The sequence below is a fragment of the Anabrus simplex genome, chromosome 5, assembly GCF_040414725.1.
Source record: "Anabrus simplex isolate iqAnaSimp1 chromosome 5, ASM4041472v1, whole genome shotgun sequence".
In the NCBI taxonomy this organism is placed as follows: Eukaryota; Metazoa; Arthropoda; class Insecta; order Orthoptera; family Tettigoniidae; genus Anabrus; species Anabrus simplex.
The window spans coordinates 338,661,594-338,689,416 of record NC_090269.1 but is presented as its reverse complement, the minus strand read 5'-3'; the positions used below and the strand labels follow the sequence as shown (position 1 = coordinate 338,689,416).

The 27,823-nt window shown below is 38.6% G+C and overlaps 2 protein-coding genes across 7 annotated transcripts in view; one reads left to right on the top strand and one right to left on the bottom strand.

Moving 5' to 3' along the window:
- Positions 1-10,566, top strand: part of LOC136874082 (LHFPL tetraspan subfamily member 2 protein) — a 237,726-nt gene extending 227,160 nt beyond the window's left edge. The window contains exon 6 of the mRNA XM_067147618.2: positions 10,429-10,566. The gene's annotated coding sequence lies outside the window, so the exon portion shown is untranslated. The remainder of the gene's footprint in view (positions 1-10,428) is intronic.
- Positions 10,372-27,823, bottom strand: part of LOC136874080 (methyltransferase-like 26) — a 49,306-nt gene continuing 31,854 nt past the window's right edge. For all 6 annotated transcript variants that reach the window (XM_067147616.2, XM_067147612.2, XM_067147614.2 and 3 more), the window contains 2 exons: positions 13,659-13,728; positions 10,372-11,061 (listed from right to left, as the gene is read on the bottom strand). In XM_067147616.2, the coding sequence (XP_067003717.1) occupies positions 10,413-11,061; positions 13,659-13,693 (684 nt within the window). In that variant the 5' untranslated portion in view covers positions 13,694-13,728 and the 3' untranslated portion in view covers positions 10,372-10,412. The remainder of the gene's footprint in view (positions 11,062-13,658; positions 13,729-27,823) is intronic.

Sequence of the window (27,823 nt, the reverse complement as noted above, 5' to 3'; positions counted from 1 at the left end):
ATTCTTCCCGTTACGAGCTGACAATATGACCTGAAGTGAAATAAACATGAACTAATAAAAGTACAATTCATTTAATGTCATGATATTGACATACCGGAAAAAAAAAGAAAAAAGAAAACCATCCAGCACGAGAAGAGCCGGGCATCGAAGGAGGAACCCTGCTAGATTCTCCAAACCGTTCATATCCAATCTTGTAGGGAAGTGACATGTCCATCCTTTTTCTTGGATACGAATGTGGATCCCTTGTGAACATTTTACTTTAGGCACTGTTTTTCATTTTAGAACAACGTAAGGTGCAAGCTTTCTGCCATCAGCTTTTACAGCGAGGATTGCAGTACACCATTGTTTTTCACTTCCGGTAGCGCGTATGATAACACTCAATGTTCCTTTCCTAACAATTTTCGACTTCGTGGCATATGGAAAATGACAGACGTCTGACCTGCGGTTCCTATTTGGGAGATCAAATATTACTTCACTTTATGCTTCTCAATCACAAAGCGATGAAAATCAATTGCTTTTTGGTTGAAATCATTCGGCATTTTTTGACATAATGCTGTTCTTTGTCGAAGAGAAAGTCCATTTATCCTCATAAAATTATTCATCCAGCTGTGGCTAACCTTCAAATCTGAGACACTGATTTCATGTGCAGCGGCTATTCCTCGTCCTTTAAAATACAGCATTTTGTGAGAAACGGCATATCCAACGTTGCGTAATGAAATCATATATTTAAGCAGATCCTCCTCTACTTGCAGAAACTTGCCGCTTTTTGGTCCGTGAAATGCTCTGCGAGACTTGGTTGCTTCAAATGCACTTCACTGTTACTGCAATAGTGCACGTTGCATTCGGACACTGAATACTTCCGGCCCGCTGCCCTATTCCCGTATGTTTCGGCATAACTGATCACCACAAGTTTATATGATGCAGTATTATCCAAATACTTGTTCACTGTAGACTAAGAAACAATTTTGAGATAAAAAATAAACGTATGTCCCGTACCTGAAACACTCGTAAAATATGTTTGTACCAGGCTGGAATAGAGCGTCACCAGCCACTTCTGGGCTGATTCTCACTGAACTCAACCCACCCCACCCACATGGCACTACAGCCCTTGAAGAGCCTTGGCCTACCAAGTGACCGCTGCTCAGCCCAAAGGCCTGCAGATTACGTGGTGTTGTGTGATCAGCACGACAAATCCTCTCGGCCGTTATTCTTGGCTTTCAAGACCGGGGTAGCTATCTCACCATCAGATAGCTCCTCAATTCTAATCACGTAGGCTGAATGGAACTCGAACCAGCCCTCAGGTCCAGTTAGAAATCCCTGACCTGGCCGGGAGTTGAACCCGGGGCCTTCGGGTAAGAGGCAGGCACGTTACCCCTACACCACGGGGCCGGCTTTCACTGAACTAGTGCAGTGGTATTTCCTACCGGCTGATAACAGCACGTTGCCCAGTGTTTGGAACGCCCGGTTTCGCAAGAGGAAGGCTGCTACTTGAGTAGCTGACATCTTTATTTTGAAACAAATCCGGAGCTGCGTGATAGATGTTCGAAGAAGTGGGTGCATAAAATAGTGAACATTTCTTTTTCTCCACTTTGGACCCAAAATATTGGGATACATAAATTATGCAAGGGCATTAGTTATGCGAGAAAATTTGGTATTCAATATTGCTAGTGTGGAGATATAATGTCATTCAAGTTTAAGTCAAGATTTAGAAATACATATCACAAATATATATCATTTTTTAAATATAATGGACAGCTTTGTATTATAAATTACATAGGCCTACATAGAAAGCACGTCCAAACACATCTGAACTTCAAATAATATAATAACAATCTCTGTTATAGCAAAAAGGATGCTTCTTATTCTAAAAGTTTTAAAACTTTGATGCACTACCCCTGGTATTTATAAATACATGCTGGACAACAAGCATCATCTCAGAATATGAGGCATTGTGATTTGGATCGACTGATTGTTTTAGATTCATCATGGTCATTTTTTCATCATCATTCATTTTAGATTTTAGTCAGTGGATACATTTTGAAGCTTTAATTATTGTTTCATTTCATTGTATCTCGTACCATTAGGGACAGATGACCTAGCTGCTGGGTCCCTTCAAACAAGAATCACCACCACCACCACCACCACCACCATTGACCATTGTAACTTACTGTAATAACTTGACATTCAATAGAGAGTTGCACAACAAACAATTTTGAGATCACAGGAAACGCATGTCCCGTACCTGAAACACTCGTAAAATATGTTTGTAACAGGCTGGAATAGAGCATCACCAACCACTTCTGGGCTGATTCTCTCACTGAACTAGTGCAGTGGTATTTCCTACCAGCTGATAACAGTACGTTGCCCAGTATTTGGAATGCCCGGTTTAGCAACAGGAAGGCTGCTACTTGAGTAGCTGACATCTTTATTTTGAAACAAATCCAGAGCTGCGTGGTGGATGTTCAAAGAAGTGGGTGTGTCAAATACTTCAAGTAGATTTCACCTTGAAAGTGCCCTCCAGCCTAGACTGTATATATTACTTTCTCAGTCTCATGTTTAGTCCAGTTCTCTGAAGCAATTCTTCAGAAGAAGTTTTTTTTTTTTTGCTAGTTGCTTTACGTCGCACCGACTCAGATAGGTCTTATGGCGACGATGGGAGAGGATAGGGCTAGGAGTGGGAAGGAATCGGCCGTGGCCTTAATTAAGGTACAGCCCCAGCATTTGCCTGGTGTGGAAATGGGAAACCACGGAAAACCATTTTCAGGGCTGCCGATAGTGGGGTTCGAACCTACTATCTCCCGAATACTGGATACTGGCCGCAATTAAGCGACTGCAGCTATCGAGCTCGGTCTCAGAAGAAGTAAATGAGAAATAATCACCAAGAACTTTACAGTTGACAACCCTTTTCTTTGCTTGTTGTTTAAAGGGGCCTAACATCTAGGTCATCAGCCTACCCTTTTCCTTAAGGAGAATGGCTGATGGCAGTGGTGATTGCTGCTTTCAAGAACAAAACAACATTATTATCGGTCCCAATGGGAGTGACAGCAGGAACAATTAGTTTTTTTTTTTCGCTAGTTGCTTTACGTCGCACCGACACAGATAGGTCTTATGGCGACGATGGGACAGGAAAGGGCTAGGAGTGGGAAGGAAGTGGCCATGGCCTTAATTAAGGTACAGCCCCAGCATTCGCCTGGTGTGAAAATGGGGAAACCACGGAAAACCATCTTCAGGGCTGCCGATAGTGGGGTTCGAACCTACTATCTCCCGAATACTGGATACTGGCCGCGCTTAAGCGACTGCAGACAATTAGTTTTATTGGTCCAGGAATCATTTGTCATTCAAATGCCTTCTTGCCTAGTATGCCTCATTTGGGCTCTGCCATTGGTTTTTGCAGTTTCCCTATAACTGTATAGCCATTGGTGGTGCTAACTGATGGTCGAACCAGCCTCTGGGCTGATGACCTAACAGAAAGTCATTCAAATAAAATATGAGCCAAAGGGGTTACATGGCTTTTACCAGCTAAAGGTTGAAAAGAAAGTAACACTAATGAAGAGGTGATGTCAATATAATTAAGTGGGTTACTTCCTTTTATATATACTGATAGTCCTACATACTTTTGTTTATAGATAATAATAATAATAATAATAATAATAATAATAATAATAATAATAATAATAATAATAATAATAATAATAATAATAATACCTTTTGGAGATGCCGAGGTGCCAGAATTTTGTCCTGCAGGAGTTCTTTAATGTGCCAGTAAATCTACCAACATGAGGCAGACGTATTTGAGCACCTTCAAATACGACCGGACTGAGCCAGGATCGAACCTGCCAAGTTGGGGTCAGAAGGCCAGCCCCTCAACCGTTTGAGCCACTCAGCCCAGCATTTGTTTATAGAGTGTCAGGAGTCATAAGGTTTTACAAATTTGTAACCAGCAAGTGGTATGTCAGGCCCGATCATTTAAACGTGCAAACTTTCTCTTTTCTCTGGCATGGGCAAGGAGTAATCATTTTGACAGGCTGCACGCCCTACTATGTTGTATCTAGGATATCATAGAAAATTCTGTAAAATATTAGAAGTTTTTGTTCTCCTGTAGGGGGCATTTCAAAGCAAAATCTATTTAACAGAGTTATCTTGAACTACTTTGGGTACCGTATAATTAAGGCATTGGAAGTAAAAAGGCATACTTTTTTTTTTTTCAAAAAACAAGATTATTGTTTAAGAAGGTGCTATTCTGTACAGTGATAAAAGTGTAAATGATGCCTGTTGTTTAAGGGGGCCTAACATCTAGTTCACCGAGCTCGATAGCTGCAGTCGCTTAAGTGCGGCCAGTATCCAGAATTCAGGAGATAGTGGGTTCGATCCCCACTGTCGGTAGCCCTGAAGATGGTTTTCCGTAGTTTCCCATTTTCAAACCAGGCAAATGCTGGGGCTGTACCTTAATTAAGGCCACGGCCACTTCCTTCCCAGTCCTAGCCCTTTCCTGTCCCATCGTCGCCATAAGATCATCTGTGTCCGTGCGACGTAAAGCCAACAGCAATAGCAAACATCTAGGTCATCGGCCTCTAATGGTACGAAATGAGACAAAAAGTAATGACAATTCAAAAGTTCAAAATCATCCACTGACCAGAACAAAGAACGAGATGATGAAGAATAAATGGATGTATAGGAATTTAAAACAATCATTGGATCCAGCCCAGAAACTCACAAACAATAGTATTCCTGACCAAGGGATTCCTTCTAAAGCACAAACCTGAATCAAAAATGCCTGTTGTCTAAGGGGGTCCAAAATCCAGGTCAATGACATCCCTCATAATGGTACTTATCGCTAGTAAAGTAGAACCATTGTATTTGTCATATTGCGGTACTAATCAAAAGTAGCGTAGACTCACGGTATTCCACACATTATGGTACTACTCACAAGTATTGTACTTCACCCAGGTAACGCAGACCTATGGTGTATCTCATATAATGGCACCACTCATAGGCAATGCAAACCCATGGTGTTCCTCACCTAGGTGTACTAATCACGGGTGCCGGTATTCCTGGGGTGTTCCTCATATAGTGGGTACTAATCACAGGCAATGCAGACCCATGGTGTCGCTGATATAGTGATACTAATCACAGGCAACGCCCAGACCCGTGGTGTTTCTCACAATGGAACTAATCACGGATACTCGACAACCCATACAGACTCTCCTTCTATTGCTAATAATCACAAACCTATTGTGTACCTAACATAGTGGTAAAGATGACCCATGGTGTTCCTCGCGTCATGGTACTAATCACAAGTACTTTCATGGTTCTAATACAATCACCCCTTGGTCACCCCTTACGACAAACAGGGGATACCGTGGGTGTGTTCTTCACTTGTGTCCCCCACCCACAGGGGGGATAAAAGTGTTATGTTATATTCCACACTGGGAAGCAGTTAATACAGAGACCAATGGGCTGAATATATATACACAAGCAGAGAATTCGATGTAGGCATTAAGTGATTGGTATGTGATTGTTTTATTAGTAGTAAGAAAGGATGGACCAAAAGTGATTCAACATCCAAAAGAAAGAAAACAGGTGGAGAAAATGCTCGTTTGCATAATTTAACCAATGGTTTCTGCCTTCCTTCTTTCAATCTTTTTAATGAGGCTTCCTTTTAAATCTATTTCTTGGAAAAGCTGGATGTTGCTTTTCTTCTGTATCCAAGTCGTTCGAGTAATTCTTCTCCACATCCACATCTCCGTTTTTTCCAATCTCAGTCCTTCAAATTTCCAACTTTTGCATTTAGAGCGAGAACTCTTTAATTCAAAGTCGGTTAATTCAAAATATGAGTATTTTGAAGTAAATGCCATTCCCCGAATTCAAATATAGGCCTTCATGTGTTATTTCAATTAGTTAATTCAAAATATGGTTAATATGTAATTTGAAGTTCTCATCACGCCCCTAAACTATATAATTCAAAATCAGCACTGTAATCTGTAATCTGCAGAGCAGCTAACAAATAAAGTCATTGTAGATGACAATTAACGACAATGAGCAACTGTCTTGTATCCTTCATTGTCATGTATGCGCCAGAAAAGTAGGTTGAACCTACTTCAGTTCTTCAGGAATTAAAGCTTATATTGTTGCTTCTTTGTTACTTTTTTATCGCATTGTCAACGAGCGGTATTATTGTCGCGAGGTACATATACACTACGGTCGCAGAATTATTTTTGTTCAAGTTTCATAGAGTCTAAATTTGTTTATAATGGAATTGCAAGCAGAAAAAACATCTGAAACTGAGTCTCTTCTCACGCGCCCGCCGGCTAAAGACGCAATGACAGCCTTATCGATTCTGGACAGTGTCATCTCTACCAGCAATGCCCCAGAAAGTATTGTGAATGCAATGGATGTAATAGAAGATTTTATTTCAACAATTTACAGAAATACACATAAGCAGCGCACAATTGACTCGTATTTCAGAAAAGAACGACATTGTTTTTCAGTGTTTGCCTAACGAGGAAGATGTTGAAATGCGTTATTGTTGGAACTTAATTTCTATGTTGGCTACCATGTTAGAGTAACTTTATATTGGCCACCCCATCATACATACCGTATTTACGCAAATAATCCCCACCGTTGAATAATCCCCCCACCCTAATTTTAGGAAGGCTTTGAAAAAATTAAATGAACAAAAATTCCTTCCATTGAAAGAGTAACATAGGCATAAACAAACTTTTCATATCACTCCGCGAGGTCCACATGGTCTTTACGCAAATATGAACATGTAAATTTACGGATATAGCTGCTTTGCCTGAACATATTTGAGAAATACATTATCACTGCTATAAAATATATTTGCCATGAAAATTATTAAGTAGGCCTAGGTATTTTATTAATCTGAATTTGCAGTAGGCTCGATTCCCTGTAGATCGAAAGATTTGTTGTCTCTTGAATCAATAGTATCCTCTCCTACATTACTTACAAATTCATTACACACCATGTCTAAAACACTTTTCACATGCGGTCTTTTCTTTACGCGGATATTAATACGACTGGTGATGGATAATTTTTTTTCGTGCAATGTAAACAGCTGAAACAGACACACCGGCGAACTCGGATGTTAGTTTTGCAATATGGTAAAACCTCATTAATTCGAAGTCGTTGGGACGCAAAAATCGGACTTTGAATTTCGTGATTTTGAATTAACCGCTAACTCGTACTTCAGAAATGCCAACCCTTGCCGCGTCAAAAAAATATTCTAAGATCCGTTATGCATGCAATAAACATTTATTCACAGTTTAAACCTTTCAAATGCAATGGAAAAGAACTATTTACAAAATGTATCCAACACGGTGCATTTAGAGTATTCAAATAATGCATTTGGACAACTCACTGACAAACAAAACCTCACGTAATGAAAAAGAAAAATGAAAAAATATTCAAAGACGAGAAGTGTATGCTGGCTCTCCTGTGCAAGTACTTTATTCATAGGATTACTGTACTGTATTAATTTTTAGATGTCTTATATTTGTACGGAAAGTACCCGATGCCCTTCAAACATCGTGGCTTATCAAACTTTCCCATGACGAGGGGAGGAAGTCTTTTGCTTCTGTCTGCATTGCAACACAGTACAGTGACCCCCATCTCCTTCTAAAATGTCAGTTTGAGCTAAGCATAAAAAGAAGCAATACAATTTCATTGGCACTGACAATATTGTTCGTTGCGTACAAATTGATTATAATTATGAGCCAGGCTTTTTCACCAACTGTCAGCATTGCCAAAGAGAATCGCCAGTGTTGACGGATTCTGCTTCTTCGCATCTTGCCAGTTTCGTGATATTGTGGTGTTCCTTAAAATGCTGAATACAAAAGAATTATAATTTCACTCAAACTTAGCAGCTATGAAACAAACTGTCAACACATCGAAGTGAGTGAAAGTGCGGAAAGCTACCCCTGCGGATTGTGGAAGACGCATTCTATCGTGACTCGGAAAAATTTTGAATTTAAATTACTGTGTAAAATACTATGTTTTTAAAATGTAAAGACAGTTTTAAATTAAAAGTCTGTATTGTTTGCCGTTTAAATATGGCATATGGGGGCAGTTTTCTTCCATCTGCGGTTACACAAAGCATAATTGTACACCCAATATTGAAAACTAGGTGAGCCAGGAGCGTGTTGCCAACATTGACGCAAATAAAACCCGCACCCCAATTTCATGCCTCAATTAAAAAAAAATGCAGGGATTATTCACGTAAATACAATATTTTTTGTGTTTTAATTTTTTTCATGTGTTTCGATCATCGAGGTATCAATGGTTTCAAATAAAGTAAACAGAATATTGTGTGTGCTTTGCATTAGGATGTAAATATGATTGCATCCTGGATTATAATCAACTTACAATAGTTATGTAAGTACTTCATACCATAGATAACTGCAGGATTTATTTTTCTTCGTAAATATCGGATATAAAGCGCTACAGACCAGAAAGAATTTGGTGGCACATTCAACCCAATTTTTGGCCTGTTAACTGTGCATAACTAGTCAATTTTAAAATTCTTGCTGCATCCGCATTTTATTACTGTATTCTTTTCATGACTGTAGACACTGCCTGTGAATTGTTTCCAATTGTCTAATGGAATTTACTACAATCGTACATCCTTTCTGCCAATAGCAGGTGATTGACAATAGTTTTCTTGCTTCAGTTTACTGTTTCATATTTATGAAAAATAATGGATAAGTGTGTTCTAAATATTCAGGAAGAGTGGGCCAGTCTATTTAGGTATGTCAATTTTAAGACTGATGAACCCTGGACTTTTTTTATTATTATGCAAGTCTCTGTACCACATACTCAATTTTTGCAGCTTCCTTTTATTCTTCTTGTATTCTAGACTGAAAAAAAAATTGGGAATTATTATCTTTGTTATAATTTCTGCTCTACTCGTCTTGAGGATTGGAGATATCCGGGTTCGAGTTGCAAATACAACACTAACTTTCATATTTTCAATATGCTTTTGTTACGCAGAAATTAATTTAATATGAAGTTACGTAATTCAAAGTCAATTCTTTTGGTCCCTATCATTTCGAATTATCAAAGTTTTACTGTGCATCCAAGTACACTCCAAACAAAGCTTTTCACAAATGCCTGCTTTGTTTCTACTGTATGTTTGCGTACTTACATAGTGAATACTTTTTTTTAGGCCCATGCTTTAAAGCATGTTTTGTCCCTATAAACAAAGTTTTAATGTACTTTCGACAGTTATTTTAGATTATTTCAGTTAATTATTTCAGATTTTTGTTAATCTAATCAACTTATTTCCCTAATTAGTCCAGGTTAATAAGGTTACACTGTAAATTTTTTTTTTTTTAATGTTTCAAGTTATGTGCAAACTACTTCTTGGCAATGGAAGAATTTCAATCAATAAATCAACATCAATCTGGGACATATTTTGGATTTTTGTGTGTAAGTTTACAGATTACAGGCTAGTTTATTTTCACACCAGGACTGCTGGAGTGGTAGAATACTGATGACTATGGTGATGATCATAATATAATAATAATAATAATAATAATAATAATAATAATAATAATAATAATAATAATAATCGTATGGCCTCAGCTACCGTGTGCAGACATTTCAATTTGACGCCATCTGGCTGTCTGCTCGTCAATTTCGACGTTCCGTTTTACTCTAGGCCACCACTAGACGGCAGACCGAGTAAACCAAAACTCTCTTGGGCGTCTATGGCTGAGATTTTTAATGAATTTTGTCGGGTAAACACCAAATGTGTCACCAGAGATCTTTTACATGCCGACATCGTACGACATGGAGTGTCGAATGGACTTTTTTCCGCCCTTCAAAAATCCGACTACCTCTGCCGGGTTTGAACCCGCTATCTTGGGATCTGGAGGCCGACACTCTACCGCTGATCCACAGAGGCAGCTTATAATGCAATGTAATAAACTACAAAACCATTCAGATATCTCCATACTTTCATAACAATAATCATTCAAAAGATGTACTTGATCAAACTGCTAATTTCCCAAGTTTGAGATATTAAGTTTCTTAACTGTGTTAAATCATTCTGTAATTTTTAATGACGTTCATTTCATTGAATTGTAATGATAAAATAATCTGTTTTTATCTTTCAAGTGATATGAATATTTTCAGCAATGAGTGGATTTCGATCAACAACTCCAAATTAAACTTGTACTTGGCTGAAGTTAGGTGTTTAACATTACAGACTGCATAAGGGAGGGATGTAAAATGTTTTGCTCTGTGGATATCTATATATGTTAGACAGTAAGTGCTCCTGGGTTTTAATTTTCAGCTCAGTTTTATAAGGGAAAGGGTACTTCATTCAGGTGTCTTAAAACTCAACAAATAATGCCTTTTTTCAATGTTCTATTCTTGTACTGAACAAGCATTATTTAATCTTTCTTCCAGATCAACACTTTGTTATTAGCTGGCATATCAACTACTTTGGTCAGTCGCAGTCCATTCTGTGTGGCTACCTTCTCCAGCACACTGACATCACGCAATCCCCACTCCGGATCCTGAGTCCTCAACATGACATCAAATCGGACATTTGATTCGGGTGATATCTTACCATTGAAAGCGTATGGTCCATATGTAAAGAGAATACCTCCTGGTTTAAGGACACGACCAACATTCTTGAACAAACCCTCCGTACAGCTGTACGGTGAGATATGCATCATATTAATATTAATAACATAATTTAAGGATGCCTCCCCAAAGATACCATCTCCCCAGGTCTGGAAAGGATCACAGACATTTAAATATATAGGGAGGTTTACATTTCGTAGACCTGATTCTGTGACATATGCTGCTATACTATCCATGGATGACATGTCATATTCTGAAGGTTGAAAAGTAACCCACGGAAAATGGGCTGCAAAATGGACAATATGCTGACCAGAACCAGATGATATCTCAAGACAGCGGCTGCCAGGATGAGGCTCTGGTGTAGCTGGACGCTTAATGTGTTCCTTCAGCACTTCCAGAATAGGATCTTTATTTCTTTCTGCAGCACTATTGCAATGCTTTCTTGATGGACGTCTAGGAACATGTGAGAAATGTTCATAATTATTTATGTTTGTCAAATAATTTATTACATTTTACACTTAAAATGACAACTGAAAACAAATATTACATAATCATTAAGTCTATCATACTTCCATTTGTGATTGATTAGATCTGCCTAACTATGTTATTACAAACTTGAAAATACTCATATTAGTCTAAAAAACTGAAATAAAAACTGTTTAATTTTCATGTAAGTTACAAAAGTGAATAACTGTTATAAAAATTATGAGAGATTTTGGTATATTTTTGACTTTTAAGTCTAGTGTAATTGTCTTTGTTTAGAAATTACTGGCTTATTAAGCTATGTACAGTAGTTATATTAAAATACCGATACTTTGTCCTCCTCTATAGAGAATATTTTCAAGGTAAAATAACTCTAGATAAGTACCTTTTACATAACACTACATTATATTTTTGCCAGTGAGATTCACATGTAAAATTTACAATGTAAATCAGTACTTTAATCACCATCCGTTAATATATCATTTTTGTTTATAATAATGCAAAATATTTTAAGAGTCTAATTCTTAAGCCAACTATAAATTATAGGAACATCAAAAATTTGAATTCATAATTCTACAATGTCTTATTTTAGATGAATAATGAGGTTTAGCTTTATCAAAGAACTGCTGTAATGTACTCTAAAAGTGCCAGCTATCTGTTATTTTAATGCTTCCATTAAAAAAAAAGAAGATAATTTTTTTTTTGCATTAGTCAATGAAAGTTCTCAGGAAGATTTTTTCTCTCATTCTTTTTCTTCTGTTACAATTTAAAGAATGCTTCTTGTAAATTTGAAAAAGTATGAAATAAAACTGAAAATGTCAATCTGTATTATGAATTTCCGAACATCTAGATGTAATATAAAAAATTTGGTTTGTTATGGTAAAAGAAAAATATAAGAAATAATATACAGTGGCACTCAAAAGTATTTTGTAGCTAGGCACTGTCTGTTGTCAGCACTGCTTAGGCACATCAGGACTATGCAGTATGTAGCAGCATGTTTCTACTGTTGCATGCCTAAGATAGAGGTATGTTTAACTAGTATTCAGAAAAACACATTTTACATTGGCTTATAAATATTCTGAACAGTAAGTTATATCATAAGATGAAATGGGAATAGGGTACATTATATTTATATCATGTTAAGTTTTTAAAGGTTGCTGTGAACAACCAAAACAGAGAGAATATTTTGCAGATTTAAGACAGGCTGCCATAAAGTTCTTAAAAGAAGGGAAATCCCAATCTAGAGTTGCTAAGAAGTTTGGGATATTCAACTGCTGATAAATGTATGGAATTAATGTTTACAGCAAGAAGAAAGTGGACAGAACAAACACAGGTAGTGTCGGCCTCAGAAAGCAACCCTGCAGGAGAATAAAAGTTTGGAAGCAATCAGATGCTGATTCCAAGAAATCTGCAAAGGAAATCAGGGATTGTATACACGGCACCATGGACTAGATTTTCATGTTTTCATCACAAAACACCATTTAGCAGCTGCTGATCTAGATAGGAAAGAAAACCACTGATCAGTCCAAAGATTAGAAAAGTCAGGTTAGAGTCTACAAAGAAGCATCTCACAAAGGAGAGAAAAGATTGGTTGAAAGTCTTCTTGAGCGATGAAAGAAAGTTCAACCTCATCTTGTCTTACGGTATTGGGTACAATTGTTGACCAATAAATCAGAGAAGCACTATACGATATGAAGTACCAACCATTAAACATGGAGGTGGTAGCATTATGGTGTGGGCTTGCTTTTCTAGACATGGGAGAAATTGGTCGTCTCATGTGCACAGAAGGGATAATGGATTGTTCTATATATTGTGACATTCTAGTGTGGCATGATATTACATGGAAAAAAAGACTATGCCTAAAAATTGGATATTTCAATAACACAATGATACAAAGCATTTCTCCAGCCATGTGAGGAATTTGTTTTCACAGAAGGAAGTCAAAGCCCAGACCTAAACCTCACTGAACACATCTGGGAGAAATTGTACCAATGTGTATGTTGCAGGAATTACTCAATTAAGGATCAGTTCTTTGCAGCTTTACAAGAGGAATGAACCAACCTATCATCGGTAATTTTTCAGAAGCTTGAGGATTCTATGCCACGAATATGTGGTGCTGTTATCAGTGTTCACAGATATGCTTCTAAGTACTAAATTTGTACCTCATCATTTGACAATATTTTGTGCATTGGTGTATTGTTCTATCAACAAAATACTTTTGATCCATAAAATTCTATGCTTATTATTTTATTGAAAATTGTTATGTATAAATAAGAGTTGTGTTAGTACTAAATCGATTACAAATATACATGTGTTTATGTTGGTAACTGATGTTTTGTAATTTAAACTGTTTCCTTAAAAGAATTTTGAACAAATGTTACCCGCAAAATATTTCTGAGCACTACTGTGTTATCAATATCCTTCACACTGTCTGTAAATATTAGTGTAACTTGAGACAGAGTCTGTTACAACATTGTAAAAATACTTGTATATGTGTTTACCCTTTGTATATGTGTGTGCCTTAACTGGACAGTAATATTTTTACCAAAGAAATACATCATATTTACCTGGATGTCCATGAAGTCTCTCTTGATACACTCATCCTTAACCATACACCAACTGATCTGATGATGTTACCTAGGAAAAAAATAAAAATAAAATACATCAGAACCTTCTAAGGACCTTACTTTATAGAACAGGGCAGTATTAATACAAGTTATTCTATAGTTGCTGTACAGCGATTACTGTTCTTCTTCTTAATACACATTATCTGATCAAAAGTATCCAGACGCCTATTTGAAACCATCCATTAAATGTACCTCAGTTATACCACAACTTAAATTCTGCAGGAAAGATGTCTACCAGATATTGAAACATTTCTGGGAAATGGTAGACTAATCTTCCAACAACGGAGTAACAAGTGTAGTCAGTGATGTTGGTCATTGGGGTCTCGAGCATAGTTGCCATTCTAAATCATCCCAGAGGGGAGATGGTGGTATACAATTTCTAATCACTAGATTGCGAGCCAAAACCCTGGATTAAATTCCAAACCACTCCGCAGTGTTCACATGGAGTGAGAGAATATGACACTGTTGATGGTGATTCATCCATAGGATGGGGAAGTAAAGCTTTGAGCAGACCCCTTGGTGCTATTTGACAGGAGTAGGCTATGTGCCAGCACCGGGTTTCACCCTCTCCCTACCTCATTATCATCATTATCATCCCACATCCAAGCGCGCAGGTCATCTATGTGTGTCAAATAGAAAGACCTGCACCAGGTGAGCTGAACTTGTCCTTGGACACTCTCGGCACTAAAAGCCTTACGATAGATAGATAGGTAGGTAGATAGATAGATAGATAGTCAGTCCGTTCCTGGAACCTTAACCTTATGATCCATAACTACTTACGACCAGACCTCACTTCATGGCAGTGAGCATTATCATGCTGAAACACACAATGAACATGTACGAACTCGTTTTCTGCTGTAGGCAACAAACAGCTGATCAAAAATGTCCTCATATCTTTCTGCAATTAAACATACTTTTCACAAGAGAACCAAGTCCCTTCCATGATAAACATTCCCATACTGTCACCCCATCTCTGCGAAAATTCACTGTGGGCACTGTACAGGCTGACATGTACAGTTCTCCTGGTATTTGCTACACCCAAACCCTTCCGTCTGTCTGCCACATGGTATAGTGTTAATCAGAATCATCACTCCAAATAACATGTTTCCAGTCATCCACAGACCAATGACAGTACTCTTTACACCACAATACAAAACTCTTGCATTCATTGGCAAAACATGAGGTTTATGGCAGGGTGTATAGGCCTTTCACTCCTGTCTTTGTATCTCCTGGTGTACAGTCATGGTGTTAACTACACAATTAGTGGCACTGTGGAATTCCAAGGGTGATGGTATCACAAGATATCAAGCCATTATCCTGTACCGACTTGATCAATGCTTGACAGTCCTTGTCGGTGAACATACATAGCCTATCTGGCTTTGGTTTTGTCTTCCCATTTCCACTTCTCAATCACGTCCCCAACAGTTTATTTAGGGATCAGGAAGTGCAGAAATGACCCCCACTGATGGAGCAACCAATAATCATTCATGTTGAAAGGTGCTCAGCTCCCTTGCTCCAGCCGTTCAGCAGGAATTTTGTAGCAAGAACAACATCGTGCCCTCAGCTACCTTTTATAGCAGCAGCAGTGGTTGTAGTGACTTCTAGGCCCTAGATTATGTGTATGGAGGGATTTCTGGATACTTCTGATGAGACAGTGTATGTTACAGATCTTTATGACCCATGATTTCATCGTTATTCATTCCCCTTCGAAAAATTCCTAACAGTAATAGATTGGACACTACTTTCTGAGCAGGCTACTAAAATACTACATCTCCTCTGGGAAGGTTTCCTTCAAAATAAGAACAAACTTTTCAGATGGTAATTTCTGAAATTCCATGCTTATCTAGATGGGGAGGGGAGGGTGATAAAGCAATAGTAAAATGACTTTGGATAGAAATAAAACAAAAATGAAAGTAATTGCCTGAGTAACTGAAAAGAAACTAAAATGAAAGATACAATAGATTATGAAAGAAAAAAACCCACAAAGATTATAAATACCACAGGAGGTATATACAAATAAATGAAATACAGTGAAACCTCGGAATGCGAGTAACTTGGTCTACGAAAGTTTTGCAAGACAAGCAAACATTTTAAATAAATTGTAACTTGATAAGCGAGTGAGGTTCCGCAATACAAGCATCATGTGTGCCTATGTTTTCCCCTCCCCTGTTCGTTTGTTGAATGGGTGAACGAGATCTTTGGTCTCGTAGTGAAGAAATACCTTTCAGAAAATAATCTGCCGCTCAAAGTCTTGCTGGTTGTGGATAATGCTCCTGCTCATCTTCCAGGCCTTGAGGCCTTGAGGATGACTTACTGGATGACTTCAAGTTCGTTAAGGTTAAGTTCCTTCCTCCCAACACTACTCCACTACTTCATCCTATGGATCAGCAAGTCATTTCGAACTTCAAGAAGTTATACACCAAAGCACTATTTCAGCGATGTTTCGAAGTGACCGAAGGAACAAAACTTACCCTCCGAGAGTTTGCGACTGAGCTCGATAGCTGCAGTCGCTTAAGTGCAGCCAGTATCCAGTATTCGGGAGAGAGTAGGTTCGAACCCCACTGTCGGCAGCCCTGAAAATGGTTTTCCGTGGTTTCCCATTTTCACACCAGGCAAATGCTGGGGCTGTACCTTAGTTAAGGCCATGGCTGCTTTCTTCCCACTCCTAGCCCCTTCCTGTCCCATCGTCGCCATAAGACCTATCTGTGTCAGTGCGACGTAAAGCAACTAGGAAAAAAAAAAAAAAAAAGAGTTTGCGAGAAATCATTTCCCCATCGTGAACTGCCTGAAGATCATCGATAAAGCCTGGGATGGAGTCACCAAGAGAACTTTCACTTCCGTTTGGGGAAAGCTGTGGCCTGACTGTGTTCTTGGACGTGACTTTGAGGGGACTGTTGTTGAAAATGAGCTGCTGATTGTAAATGAAATTGTCTCCTTAGGGAAGACAATGAGGCTGGAGGTGAATGACGTGGACATTCAAGAGCTGGTGGAAGAACATAGCCATTAACTGACCACCAACGAACTGATGGACCTGCATCGCGAACAACAGAAAGTTATGGAGATCTTGTCTGGGGAAGAGGAGGAGGAAAAGTCTATGGAATCTCTCACTTCAACTGAGATTCGGGGGAAGTGCAAAATGTGGAAAACGGTGCAAAATTTTGTAGAAAATCACCACCCGAATATGGCTTTAGCAGTGCGAGCGATGAATCAATTCAATGACAATGCAATGTCACTTTTTCGTGAAATCCTTAAAAAGAGGCAAAGGCAACAGTCATTGGACAGGTTCCCCGTTAAAATTGCACCAAAAGAAAACAATTCCAGTGAGCCAACAGGTAGCAGTGATTCCGTTAGTGAAATTCATGCTAGACAGTAACGCTTCTCATGTCATCTCTCGTCTCCCTCACACCAACAATTATTCTGTTGTAAGGAAAAGTGCACTTTAATTTGTTTTATGTTATATTTTGTTTTAGAAATGGCATGCGAATAACAAATTTTGTGTTGTAGACGAATCATCCGCGTTTCAATTGTTTCTTATGGGAAAACTTGCTTTGATATACGAGCGCTTTGGATTACAAGCATGTTGTCGGAACGAATTATGCTCGCAATCCAAGGTTCCACTGTATACTATATTCTATGTTACGGTTATACAAGTTTTAATTGTCAAGTAATCATCTTTAGATGCACATGAATTCATTCTAATATTAGTTATGAAATGGCCTGTCAAAATTACACTGCTGGCATTGAAAATTGTAATACCAAGCCGGACGCACCTATAGACCCCACACAGGGAATGCGTAGACCAGGGTAGGAAGACCATGCAATTAGGTGTTCACGCAAGTGATGCAGCACATATGCTAAAAGCAACACTGTTAAGAGGTATACAAAGGTATACAAGTGGAGGTCAGAAAGCTGCTGAGAGGCAGTAGCACAGATAAAGTTAGCATGCTGAACCAAAGAACATGCCAACTTTAACAGCAGGAGAATGTCATGCCACAGGACACCCATAGCCACAACAGATGAACTATGGGTGCGCACTGAAGCAGCATGGGCAGAGATACTCCACATAAACATCCCAAGTCTCTCCTTCTCAATGCTGCATCATTCCATCCTTGGTGGGCCCACACAGTACTGATTTCCCCTAGTTCCATACATCATACTGAGCTGCAAGAATAATCATGTAACATGAGTATTCTGTCCAATAAATCTGGTTGTGATGGTACACACCCTCCTTGGTGTTGCAATTTTAATGGTCAACAGTATATTAACAACTATTTATGATACAGTACGGTATGTTTAGAAATGAAGTCAATGTTGAGTTGAATTTAATCACACTCTTAATTGCCAAAATAACTTAAAAAGTAATATGAGTAAATGACAGAAAGTCTATGATCTAAATTATAATTTATCCTGAACAGGAGTTTAATTTTGTTGGCATGCTGTACCCTGATGATTTATCTGGGCTGAGTCATAATGTGGATGCTGTGTCTCATATGTTACTTCTTGATATTCTAGACCAGAACTGAGAATACCTAAAGGGGCTTATGTAATATGGGGGCACATACACTGTAAGAGAAGAATTCCTGTATATCCTTAAGTTTCTTATTATGCTTCTTATTCATTCCCGTTCCAAAAATTCCTAACAGTAATAGATAAGAACAAACATAAGCACTTCTAAGTAAAATAAGGGATGCAATAGAAAGGAGTTTTTTCATGATATTATAGCTAGTAGTTAAATGCTTTTTGTGCAAGTCAGTGAAACTTCAAGATGAAGAACTGAAATAGATACGAGTATAACAATGCAACATTTCTCTTTCTGTTGAACAAAGCTGTCCCCTCTCCCTCCATCTTCCCTTACATTCCCTACAAACATGTTTGTGTTAGCAAGGCACAGTCGAGGCCAGTGACCTGAAATCAGTCCAGCTTGTGTGCTACAGCTGGAGGTAACAGATGAGAAGCTAAAGCTGGTTTTTAAGATAAGTAGAGAAAACTTTCTCAAATTTACTTAAGTGTCAATAATGGACTTCTACATTCATAAAATTTGTCACATTTGTTCATATCAGCACCACTTTATGCAAACAATGATGTACATATGTATGCACGATAAAAGTGGTTTGATAGAATCTGAGGATGTTCTTGTAGAATAAAGCATCTCATTCTGTTACTAATACAGTAGTTTTTACAGGTATGTTATAATGTTCTAACTGTTAACTTTTGTGTTTGAAAAGACTGAAAAACTTTTAATATAATCTTTTTGAGAATGAAACTACTTTTCAAGTGTTTCAAAGTCAAATCTATTCCTCTCCATTTCTTTCACCATAATAACAGGCAGGCAAACATTACTTTGAATGTTTCTCTTGACAACTCTCCTCTACCACACAATCCTAACCCCAAGTACCTTGGAGTAACTCTTGATCGGACACTATCCTTCAGGAAGCATTTAATGAATAACGCTGCTAAACTGAAGACCAGGAACAATATCATTCAGAAACTTGCAGGTTCTACATGGGGAGCATCAGCATCCACTCTTAGGTCATCAGCATTGGGACTGGTATATTCTACAGCAGAGTATTGTTCTTCTGTTTGGCTGAATAGCCCTTATGTTAAGAATATTGATGATGTTCTGAATCAGACGATGCACATTGCCAGAGGCACAGTCAGATCCACTCCTCTTTTCTGGTTGCCAGTCTTGAGCCACATAACACCTCCAAGAATACGCAGACAAAACAACCTAATACGCAAGTTCAGGAAGATAACAATGAACCCAAGTCTTCCCATTCATGAAGACATGGTTGTAAGGTATGGACGTCTGAAATCGAGATCTCCGCCCATTCAGACTGCAAGGGAACTCATCAATAGGAACTTCAATGGTTCTGAGTGGACCAACACAGCTCCAGATGAATGGCAGATCCTCTTTAGTCTTCAGCATCCACCACCGTACCAATCATGGTCAATGTGGTTCATTGTTGCATAAGTGGGGTATGTGCTCCTCCCCTGAGTGCGACTGTGGTGAGAATCATTTTAATTGTAATAGTTTAAAACCTTGTTATACTTTGTGCATATGTAACCGAATATTGGTAATATTATGTTACTGAAGAAAAGTGTATTTTTATTTCATTTATGATTATTTTACAAGGACTTTCATAAAAGATATCATAATTTTAATTTAATATTTGTCTTTATCTAATGTAATAATATACGTATGTGTTTCACATCATTAGGTTTGTACCTGTCTGAAGCACAATAAATTAAATTAATTAATTAAGAAACAGACCATCCGTCATATTGCCATTGAATGTCCGAGGTCATATTCTGGTCAGCTGAAGGAGTTGGTGTGTGCTTCTGATGGGGTTGTACAATGGATGGACAGTTTAGATTTGAGTTTGTGATCTGTTTTAGAGATTGGTTGATTGTTTGAAGTGTTATATTGTTTGTTATATTTCTTTAATGTTTGTATGTAGAGCTATGTACTAGCCATAAGCTAAATAAATAAATCTGTACACTGGTAACTCTGCTTGATAATTTAACAGACACGCAAAGTGACCTAGGAAAGTGGCCCTGAGATCTGGGATATCAGTTGCTGAATGTAGGATGCTAAATGGTTTATTTTGTCACCTATTCAATACATATAAATTTTACATTTAAGAATTTATTATTAATTCCACTTGAGACATGTTTCGCCCTTCATTGAGGGCGTCATCAGTCAAATTACCTCCTCAAGGTAAAAATCAGCTACCTGATTAGTATTTAACATGCACATATTAATACACATTACAATGGGAAAATTAAGTACGAGAAACACTTGTACAATGGTGATGGTTAAACAATATAAGTTTATAGAACAAGAAGTTGGCACCAATGCTTAAAATTACTGGGTAATTGTAGCAGAGTTCAGCAGTGGTGCTCTGAAGAATAATTGACGCACTCATAGGAAATTATAAAGTTTATAAAATTATTTACAGTATAACAGTCAGGGGGGAAAGGGTATAGTGCTCGGCGTCAATGTTTGTAACAAAAATTACTGTCAATGGTTGGTAACTATACATTATCCAATTGAACAGTTGAGAATTTATAGTTTATATACATATTTACAAGAGAGCAGCGTAGTGAGCAAGGATATAAAAGAGTCTAGTACCAAGTGCGTCCCGTTGTTTTAATTGTTCGAAGATGATTAAAGCATTGACATATCAGAAATATGCAGAGTGGTTTAATCTTAGTTTATAATCACAGGGGGCAGGGAAAATATTCCATAGCCAAATGAGGTTCTATAGGCATCAAGCAGAAAGTTGTCTGGTTGAAGCATCGGGTTCGGTACAGTGAACTGGTCAGCGTGGACAGAGACTCAATGGGTGTCATTGAGTATACGGTGCATTTGAATGGCAACAATGATGGCAGTTATTTGTAGGTAATTGTATTATTGGGAATATGTTGCGGGTTGAATCCTTCGCTTTTTCTTAGTTAACTTCTTGTAGCTTGGAATGATGTGTGAAAACATCGGTGTGAGATGCCAGTGAGACTTAAATTGATATTATTTCGTAAATGAAAGTATGAAGGACCTCAGGACGAAGTTACTGTTTTTTGTTGCTGGTCCGGTGAAATAGAATGGAGTTGCTTATGCTATGAACTGCAGTGGCTGAATGTAAAAAGAAGGCTTACGGCTCTAAACAAGGACCGTTGCCGACAGGGAATTGTACGTAGATGAAAGAAACAGAGCAAAACAGTTGTTGAATCCAAAAAGAAATTGTGGGAAGATTTTGGTAATGACCTGGAAAGGCTAGGTCAAGCAGCAGGGAAACCTTTCTGGACAGTAATAAAGAATCTTAGGAAGGGAGGGAAAAAGGAAATGAACAGTGTTTTGGGTAATTCAGATGAATTCATAACAGATCCTAGGGAATCACTGGACTGGTAGAGGGAATATTTTGAAAATATTCTCAGTGTAAAAGGAAATCTTCCTGGTGGTGTCGCGAACAGCCAAGCTCATGAGGAGGAGGAAAATTATGTTGGTTCATATGGTTTTGAGGGTATTTATAGGTTGTGCTAAGGATGTAAATGAGAGGGCATATAATTCAATGGTAAGACCCCAATTAGAGTATGGTTCTAGTGTATGGGACCCTCACTGGGATTGCTTGATATGAGAACTGAAAATGATTCAAAGGAAAGCGGCACGATTTGTTCTGGGTGGTTTCCGGCAAAAGAGTAGTGTTACAAAAATATTGCAAACTTTGGGCTGGGAAAAATTGGAGGTAAGGAGATGAGCTGCTCGATTAAGCAAAATATTTTGAGCTGTCCGTGGTGAGATGGCTTGGAATGACATGAGTAGACTAGTAAGCTTCAGTGGGGATTTTAAAAGTAGGAAAAATCATAAGAAGAAGATAGTTAAATTCTAAAGGATGAATTGGGGCAAATATTCATTTATAAGAAGAGGAATTAGGAATTAGAATAATTTATCAAGGGAGATGTTTTATAAATTTCCAACTTCTTTGAAATCATTTATGAACAGACAAGGTAAAAAAAATAAACTGTTAGGAAATCTGCCACCTGGGCGACAGCCTGGAATGCAGATCAATGATGATTGATTGATTGACAGCACCCCATTGAATACCATTTCATTCGCCAGGTTGTTCCCAAGGAACCCCGGGCCTGTCTAATAGAAGTGTGACTGCATCATTCCCATGGGTCTGAGGTTTGCTCAAAGCAATCTGGACATGCTCAGTAGATATCTGTGAAGAGGGTGCTGGCCTTAATTAGATATAGTCATCATCATCGACCATCTCTAGTTGCCCGGGTGTGGTGTATGAGCCCCCTCTCAATCTTGTCCTCTCTTCTCGACATGTTTCTTCACCAGATCTGTCCATTTTCCTCTGGGTCTGCCCACTGGTCTTTTTACTTCTCTTTCATATTCTCTTCTTGCAGTCCTGCTTGCACTCATCCTTCTTACATGGCCAAACCACTTCAGTCTTGCTTTCTGAATCCTCTGTAGTAGGGAGTCTCCTATTCCCACCTCCTGTCGGATTTTTTCATTCCTGAACTTGTCCTTCCTGGTCTTCTGTATCATGGAGCATAAGAACTTCATTTCTGCAGCTTGGAGTTTTGAGTTGTCTTGTCTTGTTAACGTGATAGTTTCCAAGCTATACGTGAGGATGGGTGTATAATATGATTTATATAATGTCATCTTTGCTTTTAATGGTACTTGTTTATCCCACAGCATTTGTCTTAATTGGTGGTAAAATTGAGTTGCCTTGCTAATTCGACTGTCCACCTCATAATTTTGCAAGGTCGTCTTTTGATACTATACTACTCAAGTACTTAAACGTTGGAACACTGTCCAGTATTGTGTCATTTATTCTGATTTGTATTTTGTCATCTCCCCTCTGTAACTTAATCACCACCGTCTTAGCCTTATTGATATTTAAATCATACCTCTTAAACCCTTGACTCCATTTCTGCAACTGTTTCTCCACATCATTTTCGGTTTCACCCCAGATCACCATGTCGTCTGCAAAGATGAAAGCTTGCAAGTACTGCTGCTCCTTCCTTTTTAGAGCCTTTGTTATGGCATCCATCACAGTGATAAATAAGAAGGGTGACAAAGCACTGCCTTGCTGTACTCCTCTCTTTGTTTCAAACCATTTGGACAGCCCACTACCCACTTGCACACAACTTCTGGTTTTATCATACAGCATCTTCACTTTTGTAATAAGACTGTCACGAACTCCCAGCTCTTTTAGGCATTTCCAGATATGCTTCCTTGGTATGCTATCATAAGCCTTTTCGATGTCTAGCAGTATTGAACAGGAAGGGACTCAAAGGGTCTCCCTGCAGGACTCCAGTAGTTTGGTCAACTGATTTGGAGATTCCTATCGTGTTGTCTATCACGATATTGTTCCTAGTATGTTCTTTACTAGCCCTACTAAGGAGTTCCCTTGTCCTATGAGGGGTTTGAGTTAGGTCATTAGTTTTTCCTACTGACAGAGTTGAGTGTAGTCAATATGTGGAGATTTCCTTTTGGTTGTCTAATTGCATCCAATATGTATTCTTGTAGACATTCCAATGACTGACTTTTTCTAAATCTAAATTGCTCTTCATGCATGTGAATTAGGGCAGTGAGCTATTATGTCAGTACTTTCAGCAGATTGCACTCTACTGCTACACTTCTATCTGAGTTAGGTTCACTTTATCACTATTTCCTTTGTGTTCTCCACCATTCAGGGATTTTCTCTTGCTGTAGATACTCGTAAAAAAAGATGGTCTGTGCTTCCATGAGCTGCTATCTCCAGGCATTTCTTAAGATCTCATCTGGTCCGCTGGCCTTTTTACAGTTTAGGACAGCTATTGTAGCCTGAACTTCCTGCACAGTAAGTATTTCCGCAATTGTTGTGCTCTTCCTGTTTTTCTTGTCTGCAGGGGTTCTTGTGTCTCTAGACTTTAATACTTGGTTAGAGCGAGTTGTCCAGTTTTCCATGAAGATGTCTTGAGGATTTCAGAGCTTTGTACAGGTTCTGTTCTGCTTCCTGTACTAATCTGACTACCATTTCTTTGAAATGTTTCCTTTTGGTTGCGTTGATGTGCTTGAATACTTTCCAAAGAAGTCATTATCTGTATTAACATCAATAAGTACAAGCAGTGCTGCATTAATTTGATCTGGTCTAACAGCTTTGTCAGATTTTTGCTTGGCTTAAGATTTTCTCCAGTTCCTCATTACGTATTCAATCTGTAGACTGGTTTGCGGCAGCTCTCCAGTTGGTTCTGTTTTCTACCCTCCTCTTAAGTTCAGCATAACTTCCACTGTTAACTCCCATTATCTACTGGATATACTGGAAACGGAGCCTTCCTCGGTACGTTCCCTTCAACCATTTCTTCCAATATCAGTTTGATGATGATGCTTGTTGTTTAAAGGGGCCTAACATCTAGGTCATCGGCCCCTAATAGTACGAAATGAGACGAAATGTTAAGACAATTTAAAAATCCATAATCCTCCACTGACCAGAATTTGAAAACATGAGGACGAAGAATGAATGGATGAATATGAAGTTAAAACAATCAGTGGATCCAACCCGCAATGCCCCACATGCCCAGAAACTAACGTTAAACAATAGTATTACTGACCAAGGGACTGCTTCTAAACCACAATACTGAATCAACGATGCTTGTAGTCGAAACGGGTCCAAAATCCAGGGCATTGGCCCCTCATAATGGTACTTATCGCTAGGAAAATAGAACCATGCTATTTGTCATGTTGCGGTACTAATCAAAAGTAGCATAGACTCACGGTATTCCACACATTATGGTACTACTCACAGGTAATGAAATTTGCACATGTAAAAAAGACCTATGGTGTTTCGCACACTGCAGAGCTATTTACAGGCAACGCAAACCTATGGCGTTCCTCACATAAGTGGACAAACCACAGGGACTTGAACTATCCTGTCGTGTTCCTCACACAATGGGTACTAAGTATAGGCAAGGCAGAACCATGGTGTTGCTCATACAGAGGTACGAATCACAGATACTGTAAAATGCATCCTGAGCCACACACTGTCGCTCCTAATCACAAACCTATTTTGTACCTAACATAGTGGTACGATGCGCAAGTACACGCGACCCATGTTGTTCCCTGCATGATGGTACTAATTACAAGTAGTCTCATGGTTCTAATTTGATCATCCCTTGGTCGCCTCTTACGACAGGCAGGGGATACCGTGGGTGTATTCGTCTGCGTCCCCCACCCACAGGGGGTTGTGTGTTTGGTCCACGAGAGGTATTTTATTTCCCTCAAGTCCGCCGGCAAGTCGGTTAGGACCCTCTATCCGCCACCTGGGAGTATCATTTCTCCCCCTGATTTGCCAGCATAGTAGGTTCATGGCAATATCAGTTTAATACATGCGTTATTTTCCCATGACTACTTCAAAAAGGGAAGAATTTGATCTTCAATATTCATCTCTAGCAACACTGTTTGAAGGCAGATAATATTTTCTTTTCCTCTATTCCTACTGTCCAGGTTTCATACCCAGTGATTGTCATTATGTAGCCTCCAGCGAGGCCTGGTCCAGATCTTTCTAGGTGTGCCTATGGGCGATTTGCATGTCTGTGTGTGTGAGAATGATAATGAGGTGGGGAAAGGGTGATAACCTAGAACAGGGGTATGATTCGTTGAACAAGGCCCGGAAGGGTAAGTGTTTCACCACAGATGAAGCTATTCGTGATGTTGTGGAAGAGTGGTTCCACCAGCAACCAGTGTATTTCCTTGCAAAGGATATTGAGAAACTTGTTCAGCATTGGGGCAGGTGTCTGAATGGTGGAGGTGATTATCAGTAGACACTCTCAAACTGTCATTAATATGCTGCTGCTGTTATATAGTGTACAGTATGTCATCCAATACATAGTGTTTGTTTCTAGACACCAGTCCACATTTCTTTTGAACAACCTTTATATAACACAAGTACAAGGGTAGTACTGAAATTAATGAGCATCAATATTTCATGAACTAGGATTTGTTATTAGGCTACTGGAAAACCACCATCTTAATCTATAGATTTTTCAATATACTGTAATCTCCATTTTTTTCCAACATTCTGCAGTCTTGAAAATATCTTTGGTGGTAGAACTCCATTTCAGCAGCCCACAGACACGGTTATACATGTCAACTGTTGTCTTGTAGTGTTAGCCTTGCACCTATTCCTTCATGAAAGTGAAAAAATATCAGTCAGACAGTACCATGTTGGGAGTGTAAGCAGACTTCTTATTCCAATTACCTCCTTCGTGAATAGAGAAGTGTGAGGGCGCTCATTACTGTGTTGAAGGATGATGATATACGTTTACTGCTCAATGCAGAAAGCTCGTGAAGTATATGGGCATAACAGTAAGCATTTATGGTTTTACCAGGATCAAGGAATTCAACAAGAATGTACCCCCTACCTGCATCTCAGAAGAATGTGCCCATAACTTACCCAGCAGACCTTTCAATCATTTTCTGCACTGCACCGAGTTCTACTGTAAGCTTTCCTGCAATTGTATCCACAGCAACAGATCTAATGATACTGTCAAATCTTTTCCTGTTATGTTCATTCAGAGGAGGCTGTTCAAGAGCAAAGGCTCTCTCTCACTCATACCAAGTATCGTTACTCAGTGACTTTATTGTTTTCCCATAAGTTGATAACATTCTGCGCAATCTTGCATCTTCTGGACAGTGGTTCTCCAATGCAAGATAGTAATCTTTCTGAATGAATCAACCCATCTTTTCGTGACTCGTCCTCTTGACCTTTTGCCATAAACTTTTCCTTGGACAATCAGTTTTTTCAAGTTGTCATCCATTCTCATCACAATGTGGCCAAATAATTGCAGGATTCTCCTGGTACACAACTTGTCATAGATTGTCTTGACTTCTAACTTTCTGGATGACCAAATCATTTGTTCGCTATGAGGCTAATATTGGAAGCTTGTTTTTCTACCTTTGAAATGTTTCACCCATATCCTAACACTGCTAGTGTCCATGCACACATCTGCATACACACACTGAAGTCTGTGGTGAATTTCTGCAGCAGAAATTTCCTCTTTTAACACAGAATTCTATGACACCATGTTGCCAAAATGAAACCACTGTCAGCCACTTTGTTACAATTGCTTGTGTTCACACATTCTGAGCCAGTGACATCACAATACCTCAAGTATTGTGTTTAGTTTATTTAATTAAATACTTCCCAATTTATAGGTTACTGGACTGAGTAGCTCTGATAGCAGAAGCACTGGCCTCTGAGCCCAAGCTGGAGGGTTCAACCCTGTCTCAAATGGATGTTATTTGAAGGGGCTCAAATGTATCAACATCATGTTGGTAGATTTACTGGCATGTAAAAGAACATCTGCAGGATAACATTTTGGCACCTTGGCATCACTGGAAATTATTAAAGTAGGTAATGGGACATAAAACCAATAACACTGTAACTGATTAATGAACGTAGGTTTTTGTGGCTCATTCTATTAATATAAAGGAATAAATGTGCTAAGTGGATTAAAGCCACTATATATATATATATATATATATATATATATTTAATAAAGTCAAGCTTTCCGCCAAATTGCATTGGTCTCCATCAGGGCATGTGAAGTCTCCC